At 47.6% G+C, this 10,164-nt stretch overlaps 1 protein-coding gene across 2 annotated transcripts in view; it reads left to right on the top strand.

Moving 5' to 3' along the window:
* Positions 1 to 354: 354 nt before the first annotated feature.
* Positions 355 to 10,164, top strand: part of tub (TUB bipartite transcription factor) — a 256,221-nt gene continuing 246,411 nt past the window's right edge. Inside the window, exon 1 of one of the 2 annotated variants that reach the window (XM_078221277.1) lies at positions 355 to 479. In XM_078221277.1, the coding sequence (XP_078077403.1) occupies positions 460 to 479 (20 nt within the window). In that variant the 5' untranslated portion in view covers positions 355 to 459. The remainder of the gene's footprint in view (positions 480 to 10,164) is intronic. The other variant, XM_078221278.1, reaches the window with a different exon arrangement.

The raw sequence follows: 10,164 nt of genomic DNA, 5'->3' as shown, positions 1-10,164 counted from the left end.
TGTGCTCGGTAAATCCAGGTTTGGGTCATAAATCATGAAAAACAGCGGTCCCTAGGGAACCCCCCTGCATACTTTTCTCCATTCTGAAAAACATCCACCACTATTCTCTGCTTCCTGTCACACACCAGGATTTGTCTCTATGCTGCCTTTTATTTGGTGATTTCTCTGCTTAATACGTTTTGTTAAATATTAAACAAATTTATGAATTACTGAAGTGCATTTCTGGAAAACTCGACCTTCCCACCCCCCTGACCTATTCTTGGCAGTGTCGACTGTCACAGTTTTGCACTCAGCCTTGAGCCTAATAGCAATGTTTAGAAAGTATTCAGCCTGAATACATCAGGATTACCCTTCACTTTAGTGTGCCTCAGCAAGCAGCAGGAAGCAGGAATCCAGCAGGGAGGCTCATTGTTACTGCAGCGTCTGGGGATTGTGTCCACCGTCTAAACGTTTGCTGAAATGAGGGAAAATAAATATCGGTAAGAGTTGTTTCAGCTCTTTTATACTTTCACTTTGTTTTGCCATCCTGCCCCCCCTGCGCCCTGGTTGAGTTCTATTTGAATTTGCAACTCAATAGACAAGAAAATATATTTGGCTACTGTTTTCAGGATAGTAACTTTGTTTCAATGACAGTAATTTTAGTTGTGGACTGTAATGACACTGCAGGAGATGAATTTGCAAAGATTAATTGAAAGAGAAACCTTCGGGGATAAACTGAAGCGTTAAGTGGATCATAGCAAGCTTTTGGTGGATTAGAATGGTTTTAGTGCATTGGATTGGAATGGGGCTAGGACACTGTATTTAAATAGGGTCCGGGCACTGGACTGGAATGGGACTGGGGCACTGGATTGGGATGGGGTCGGGGCACTGGATTGGAATGGGGTCGGGGCACTGGATTGGAATGGGGTCGGGCACTGGATTGGAATGGGGCCCGGGCATTGGATTGGAATGGGGTCAGGCACTGGATTGGAATGGGATTGGGCATTGGATTGGAATGGGGCCCGGGCACTGGATTGGAATAGGGTCGGGCATTGGATTGGAATGGGGTCGGGCATTGGATTGGAATGGGGTCGGGCATTGGATTGGAATGGGGTCGGGCATTGGATTGGAATGGGGTCGGGCATTGGATTGGAATGGGGTCGGGCATTGGATTGGAATGGGGTCGGGCATTGGATTGGAATGGGATTGGGCATTGGATTGGAATGGGGCCCGGGCATTGGATTGGAATGGGGTCCGGGCATTGGATTGGAATGGGGTCGGGCATTGGATTGGAATGGGGTCGGGCATTGGATTGGAATGGGATTGGGCATTGGATTGGAATGGGGCCCGGGCACTGGATTGGAATGGGGTCAGGCACTGGATTGGAATGGGATTGGGCATTGGATTGGAATGGGGCCCGGGCACTGGATTGGAATAGGGTCGGGCATTGGATTGGAATGGGGTCGGGCATTGGATTGGAATGGGGCCCGGGCACTGGATTGGAATGGGGCCCGGGCACTGGATTGGAATGGGGCCCGGGCACTGGATTGGAATGGGGCCCGGGCACTGGATTGGAATGGGGCCCGGGCACTGGATTGGAATAGGGTCGGGCATTGGATTGGAATGGGGTCGGGCATTGGATTGGAATGGGGTCGGGCATTGGATTGGAATGGGGTCGGGCATTGGATTGGAATGGGGTCGGGCATTGGATTGGAATGGGGTCGGGCATTGGATTGGAATGGGATTGGGCATTGGATTGGAATGGGGCCCGGGCATTGGATTGGAATGGGGTCCGGGCATTGGATTGGAATGGGGTCGGGCATTGGATTGGAATGGGGTCGGGCATTGGATTGGAATGGGATTGGGCATTGGATTGGAATGGGGCCCGGGCACTGGATTGGAATGGGGTCAGGCACTGGATTGGAATGGGATTGGGCATTGGATTGGAATGGGGCCCGGGCACTGGATTGGAATAGGGTCGGGCATTGGATTGGAATGGGGTCGGGCATTGGATTGGAATGGGGCCCGGGCACTGGATTGGAATGGGGCCCGGGCACTGGATTGGAATGGGGCCCGGGCACTGGATTGGAATGGGGCCCGGGCACTGGATTGGAATGGGGCCCGGGCACTGGATTGGAATAGGGTCGGGCATTGGATTGGAATGGGGTCGGGCATTGGATTGGAATGGGGTCGGGCATTGGATTGGAATGGGGTCGGGCATTGGATTGGAATGGGGCCCGGGCACTGGATTGGAATGGGGCCCGGGCACTGGATTGGAATGGGGCCCGGGCACTGGATTGGAATGGGGCCCGGGCACTGGATTGGAATGGGGCCCGGGCACTGGATTGGAATGGGGCCCGGGCACTGGATTGGAATGGGGCCCGGGCACTGGTTTGGAATGGGGCCCGGGCACTGGATTGGAATAGGGTCGGGCATTGGATTGGAATGGGGCCCGGGCACTGGATTGGAATGGCGCCCGGGCACTGGATTGGAATGGGGCCCGGGCACTGGATTGGAATGGGGCCCGGGCACTGGATTGGAATGGAGCCCGGGCACTGGATTGGAATGAGGTCGGGCATTGGATTGGAATGGGGTCGGGCACTGGATTGGAATGAGGTCGGGCATTGGATTGGAATGGGGCCCGGGCACTGGATTGGAATGGGGTCGGGCACTGGATTGGAATGAGGTCGGGCATTGGATTGGAATGGGGCCCGGGCACTGGATTAGAATGGGGCCGGGACATTGGAATGGAATGGCGCCCGGGCACTGGATTGGAATGGGGTCGGGCACTGGATTGGAATGGGGCCCGGGCACTGGATTGGAACGGGGCCCAGGCACTGGATTGGAACGGGGCCCGGGCACTGGATTGGGACAGGGCCCGGGCACTGGATTGGAATGGGGCCCCGGCACTGGATTGGGACAGGTCCTGGGCACTGGATTGGAACGGGGCCCAGGCACTGGATTGGAACGGGGCCCGAGCACTGGATTGGAACGGGGCTCGGGCACTGGATTGGAACAGGGCCCAGGCACTGGATTGAAATGGGGGGTGGGCGCGGGCACTGGATTGGAACGGAGCCCAGGCACTGGATTGGAACGGCGCCCGGGCACTGGATTGGGACAGGGCCTGGGCACTAGATTGGAATGGGGGCGGGGCACTGGATTGGGACGGGGCCCGGGCACTGGATTGGGATGGGGCCCGGGCACTGGATTGGGACGGGGCCCGGGCACTGGATTGGGACGGGGCCGTGGCACTGGATTGGGACGGGGCCTGGGCACTGGATTGGAACGGGGCCGGGGCACTGGATTGGGACGGGGCCCGGGCACTGGATTGGAATGGGGCCGGGGCACTGGATTGGGATGGAGCCGGGGCTCTGGATTTGAACTGGGCCCGGGCACTGGATTGGAATGGCTCTACTGCAGCTAAGGCACTAGAATATTTCTGGTGCACCCGATTGGAATGGTTCCGTAGATTGAATTGGAAACTTTTAAAACTTCTAGAATGGATGCTTTATTACAGTGGTTCCCAAAGGGAACCCACACTGGTGCGGCGAGAGAGGATGGCAAGTGTGGCGGGAAGATTCAAGGACAATCAAAGAAACATTTAAATGTGGATAGATATTTTTCCAAAGTGAGAGCAAGAACATCAAGTGATGCATTGTTTTATACTTTTTGGATGTCCCATGATCATATAAAGTAGTTGTGTTCTATGCTATGAATCAAGCACTGCTAGAAGTTGTCTTTTTTTGTTTTTGAATGTATTTCTTATCAATAAAAAATTCGGTATGACGCGAGCAAATTTTTATTCCGAAAGTGCGGCCCAGTGAAAGAAGTTTGGGAACCACTGCTTTACTATGATAACAGTGTGCTGCAGTTACAATGTAGCATTTGTGGAGTTGACTGGACTAGATTCTGCTATTGTGCGATGGAGCCTTATCTGTTTTCCATAAAACATATTTGTCTATTCACTCACAGGAATGGGATTGTCAGAAATTATTTAAAATGCGTGATCGTGGATCAGTCTGCCCAATTTCTGATTCTATTGAAATCAGGGGGCGGGGCTCTGAAATCACCCATTTTACACCATTGCAGAAAGTAAAACCAGCCAATCACGGAATCAAATTGTTCAGCCTTGGTGCTATTGCTCTAATTACACCATTAACATAAGTGAAAGAATGAAAGTTGTTTCCAATGTAAACTCTCTGCTCCGGTAGTGCTACCAAACTGAATGGGAAAAATAATAAAAATACATTCCACAAAGGTAGGGCCAGCCATCTTGTAAGTTTACTACACTAGTATTCAGTTATTGTATAACCTGGATGAATGTGCCGTTATCTCTCCACAAAGGAACATGATTGTGTTGTAAAATGACTTCGAAATGACTCATTTAAGTGGAAAAGAAGCCTCTATTTTCAGAGCTTGTATAAAACTGGAGTGGAGTTACTATTTGTTACTGATTGACTAGACTTCATCACCATGACTTAAAAAATCATTGTTGATGCACACTGCCGACATGCTGTTATTAAAGTAAATTTGGATAAAATCTATATTGGACTATAGAAGGAATAACCAAAACTATAAACCTGTATATTTAAAACAGTTTTGAGTTATTTCACAAATAAAGCGTGTGGGTGCAAAATAATATTTGCGCCAAAGGAATTTCTTTTTAAATTTTTCTTCTTGATTCTGTTTGGAAATGCAATTTTATGTGAAAAACATTATATGACGTAAATTTACGCTTCTCTTTCACCTGGCTACCTTATAGTCCTTTGATTTCAACAATTACTTAAATAACCTCAGACCTTAGCTCATTAAACTTTCACTTGAAATGCTGTAAGATCTGAACTAATTGAAAGGCAGGGACTTTAGCAGAGTGTTTTAATCCATTATCAAATCCACATTACAACCCTCCTATTCATTTTTGCTGTCTTGTGCATCAAGCAATGCGTCCACCCAATGGAAGGGCCTTGATTGGTTCTTGATTGGTGAGGGAATCACAGGTTATGGGAAAGAAGTGGGAGAATGGGATTGAGAAAGATATCAGGCATGATCAAATGCCGGAGCATACTCGATGGGCTGAATGGCCTAATTCTACTCCTATATCTTATGGTCCATTCCATTTCCAGTAGAATGGCAGGCTGAAGTGAGCACCTTCAAGTCAAATCCACATACAATGTCCATGTAGGAATGCCCAAAGCCCAACTGCTCTTCCCTAACCAAGAATACCAAACTCAACACTGACAAGTGACGGAAGTTGCAACTTGATGATTCTTCAGTATCCTTCAGCGCTGCACATCATGTTAACTAACAACATTCCACTCATGGATCCTCTTCTTTAAGGTGGGTGAAAGAAGTTGGGAAACTTCTCTGCTTGAGAGAAAGTGCTGAGCTTCATTGCAGGGGAGCTGATGTGGGTGGCAATCGGATCAATCGGCCTTGGAAAGAGTTAGGAGGCAGTTAGAGGGGATGTCTGGTGCCAAGGCAGTCGTGGGAAAGGTCTGCCCTAGTGCTGTAGGACTTTATCCCAGTTATAATAAAAACAGTAAGGTGCTCTGGCCCTCACTATTCACAGCCCCTCAACCCCCCACACACTCTCCATGCCCCATCTATGCCATCCCATGCTCCCCATCCAACCCTGATGGCTCCTCACGTCCCCCCAAACCAAACTATGGACTCCATGCCTATTCACATAACTGGTCAGCCACACCACGCTCTGCAACTGAGTGGCAAACGCCACCCAATATACCGTGGATTTCTCTTCAATTCCCTCCAGATGCTTATCAAACTGTGAGCCAACTAGTCTCAGTGGAACTCTGATTTCCACACAATTGTTTCCAAACTCCAATCTTGAAAAACACACCTGAGTTTCCCAAATAACACTTTTTCTCTGATGCCTTCACCAAGGATTCACTTCCAGACTTTCAATCTCTCAGTATTCTTTGGCCTTGGACTGCCACATGCATTCAAACTTCTACACAATTTTTCAGGTACCCTGCCATGCCAACAGAACATCACTGCTTCACAGGTTGTAGTAAGGCATCAATAGTTTAGGAATAATTCAGATATCTGGCTTCTCACTAGCCAACTTTGCCAGGTCTGCATCTTTTGCCTCTTGCCTTTAACTGGGAGCCTTTCTCTGCCCCTTTCTTTAAATTCAGTGAATGGTATCTTGTCCAATTTCCAGTTCCTTTAGTCCCTTTAGCTTCAGTCTCCCGAGGATTTCACTTTTCATTCCCTGGTTTCTAGAAGTACATATTCTTTAGTTTCTGGGACTTGCTTTCTGCCTCTTACTTCATTGCCCTGCCTCTCTGCTGGTACTTTCCGTGAGTGCTGATTCCTCTCGGGTTTCAAGTGTTTGTAGTTCCTGCTACTGATACTTAAGTGTCTAGATGATTGACACCTCTGTTGGCCTGCAGTGAAAGGCTTTTTTCTGTAAGAAAATGGAAAGTTATTGAAAGAATGACAGCCTTTTCTAAACGCATCCTGCTGTTACTGTAGGGTGCATAGGTTCTATACAGTGGGTGAATAGGTATGGAAGTGTCATAGCTTGCTATGGGGGTGTAAGAAGCCATGAAAGGTGAGTGGGGGAGTGTAAAGTGGCATGGGAAGCGTGGATAAGATCCTTTAACTTATCTTTTAAAAAGTTCCCTCCTGCAGAATGTAGTTCACAACACCTGAGATGTTGTGAACTACAAGACCTTTAAAGGTTGGCATGACTCCATGGAAATTGCAGCGAACTGGGTCTTCTTGCCTATCCCCACAAAGGAGCCGGACAGGTCAGGATTGCAGGGTGAAGGGCTGCAACCCGAAGCAGCCTGCACCCTGAAACTGCATTGTTAAAAGTCAGGTGCCCTGGGAATGGGGATCAGGAATTCCAGAATCCGGTCCCGGCCAATATGTTCACCACTCTTTGGAGTCTGTCCATCTCTATGAAAATCCAGCCCATATTTTCTGCAGTGATGGCCTTTGACAAACAGTTTGCAGCTGAGAGTGGCCACGAAGGTATCACGAATAGCACTGAGTTGCCCTTCCCGCTACTCAATGCTGTAAAATAAACTGTGAGCACTGCCTGTTTAAACTCACAAGTGAAGACTGAGCACTCAAGTGAGGCACAAGGAGTCTTCTAGCACCTGGAGTGGAAGGGAGAAACAGAATTGGGGGTTAGGGGATGGGGGTTGAGGGTGAGTATGGGTTGGGTAGTATTTTGTTGTTCAGGAAGTTGAGTTTGTTGCCCAGTGTTTTTCTTTGACTGTTTCCTATTGCCAATTGTTTCAGTGGCGGCAAACTGTTAAAAACACTTTAGAATCTGGGCGTTGGGACCTGGAGGCGGTTTGACCATATGTGAGCATTAACTTCAAGAATTACCATTGCTGGTTCTCTCCACTCAGGTTGTTGGTGGAACATTTATTTCTTTGGAAGGTGGCACCAATGCTACAAATGTCACAATTGAGATTCCATTCTGCAGAACTGAATATTGATTAGAAAGACTAATAATGACTGCATTCTTACCCAGGAGTGGGATTGTCAATTCTGGTTGTGCTTATTCCTGAAGGCGTCATCACATGATCCCCTGACTCCAAACTCCCTGCCCCCACAATCTTGCCAGCAGTCATTCAACATGTTCATTCCGTTGTGCCTTGCCATCAAATCGGAGAGGAAATGGCCTTTTCACCAACCATAGAATCCCTACAGTGCAGAAGAAGGCCATTCAGCCCATCAAGTCTGCACTGATGGGTCTCCAGCAAAGCATCCCACCCAGGCCCCATCCCCGTAACCTCACATATTTATCCCATGAATCCTAACCTACACATCTTTGGAGACTAAAGGACAATTTAGCATGACCAGTCCACCCAACCTACACATTTTTGGATGACTCTTGACTCTCAGTCTAACAGCCTTTTTATCCTTTGATATTTTTTGTAATTAGTAGACAAACACATCCAAACAGCATTAAAATAAAAATAGACTTTTTTATTCCTGTGCATTTTTTCTCTCTGCTTATACCCAGCAGCAACCTGGAATTAAATCTTTAACATCTACGAACTCCAGGATATCCCTGGAGGGCTGACAACCTTACTCAAGGATTGTAATAAAATGGAGGTGTTGATTTATAGCCTTTCAATTTAAAGTGCCATTGTAGTCCAAACCCTGGCTGTGCTGTTTACGGTGTAATCCTGACAATGAACTCTGGCTGGCTTCCAAAATCCAGTGATGTGTGACATCCAAATGTTTTTACCTGCATGAGGAAACATCAGAATCTTACTGGGGAATGAAAGTGTTCAGTTGCCTCAGGCACGGAAAATGCTATTAAGGGAGTATCATCGATGACTTTCATATACTTGTTGAAAATGAATGTTCCTAGGATGACTTTAACCTGGGCTACATTCATACAGGAGCTGTAAAACATACAAAAATACCACCTCAACTCATTGAAGTTTCCAGGAATCTTAGGTTTAATGTAGAGTGGCATGATGTCACAGTGGTTAGCACTGCTGCCTCACAGCACCAGGGACCCAAGTTCAATTCTGGCCTCGGGTCACTATCTGTGCGGAGTTTGCACATTCTCCCCGTGTCTGCGTGGGTTTTTTCCGGGTGCTCCGGCTTCCTCCCAAAGTCTAAAGATGTACAGGTTAGGTTGATTGGCCATGCTAAATTGTCCCTAGTGTCAGGGGATTAGCAGGGTAAATGTGTGGAGTTATGGGAATCGGGTCTGGGTGGGATTGTGGTCATTACAGACTCAATGGGCCAGATGGCCTCCTTCTGTACTGTAGGGATCCTATGGATTAGCATGGGGATGAAAACGGACTGAAGCACTCTGCAAACGTTTCTGCACATTAGTGTTCAAATCTTCCAGCATCAATGTGAAGAATGAAATGGAATCAAGGAGAGTCTGAAATGAATGCGTTGTTTCTCTTTTGTGATTATACCTGTCCTGAACACAAGATAAACTTTTGCTTTAGTGCCATTCATTCCATTTTCTTGACCAATACCTTTCCAGCCCAACAATGAAGGAAGCGCTGCTGAATCTGGTTTTTGGGACATGAGGTGGGTCAATTGTCGGGAGGAGAACATTTAGGGAATAGTGATCATAGTATCATAAGGTTTTCATTAGCAATGGAAAAAGACCCGATTTAGGCGGGGGGGGGGTAGGCGGTAATAATTTTAGAGGGGTGAGAACAAGTGACATACACCCTGGGCACAGTGTATCATCTTCCAAGACAGATGGATGTCATGACTGCTATTACAAGTGAGAAACAGAGTGACTGAAGAAAGTTCAGAGAGGAAGTGAAAAAGAAAATAAGAGGCCAATTGAGAGCATGGGAAAAGACTGGCGGCTAACAAAGGGGATACAAAAGTCTTCCATAGGTATGCAAATAGTAAATAGAGGAAGGGTGGAGCTGATTAGTGACAGAAAAACGGAAGCAGAGGACATGGTTAAAGTGCAAAATGAAGACTTTGCATCTGTCTTTACCAATGGTGCAGTTGATGCTACTGTCATATTAAATGAGGAGGTAGTTGAGATACTGGATGGGCTAAAAATTCGTAGATGAGGTATCAGAAAGGGTGGTCACAGAAAGGTTTTAAGACAGTCAGACCTGATGGGGTGTATCTAAGGATGCTGAGGGAAGTAAGGGTGGAAATTCCACAAACATTGAATCCCTCCACCACCGACAAACTGTGGCAGCCGGGTGTACCATCTCCAAGATGCACTGCAGGAACTCAGGCAGCACCTTCCAAACCCACAACCAATACCATCAAGAAGAACAAAAACAGCAAATACCTGGGAACACCACCACCTTGAAGTTCCCCTCCAAGCAACTCACCATCCTGACTTGGAAAAATATCGCTGTTCCTTCATTGTTGCTGGGTCAAAATCCTGGAACTACCTCCCTAACAGCACTGTGAGTATACCTCTCCCTCAGGCACTGTAGCGGTTCAAGAAGGCAGCTCACCATCACCTTCTGAAGGGCAACTAGGGATGGGCAATAAATGCTGATCTCGCCAGTGGCGCCCACATCCCAGAAGTGTCTTTTTTTTAAATTGCGGAGATATTGGCCACAAGTTTCCAATCTTCCTTCGATACCAGAGTGGTTTCACAGGACTGGAGAATTGCAAATCTTACACCCTAATTCAAAACAGCAATCTGGGACAAACTTAACAGTCACTTGGACAAGTGTAGATTAATTG

The sequence above is a fragment of the Mustelus asterias genome, chromosome 9 (genome assembly GCF_964213995.1).
Source record: "Mustelus asterias chromosome 9, sMusAst1.hap1.1, whole genome shotgun sequence".
Taxonomy (NCBI): domain Eukaryota; kingdom Metazoa; phylum Chordata; class Chondrichthyes; order Carcharhiniformes; family Triakidae; genus Mustelus; species Mustelus asterias.
The sequence above is the reverse complement of the archived record's forward strand: the minus strand, read 5'-3'. Positions and strand labels throughout refer to the sequence as shown.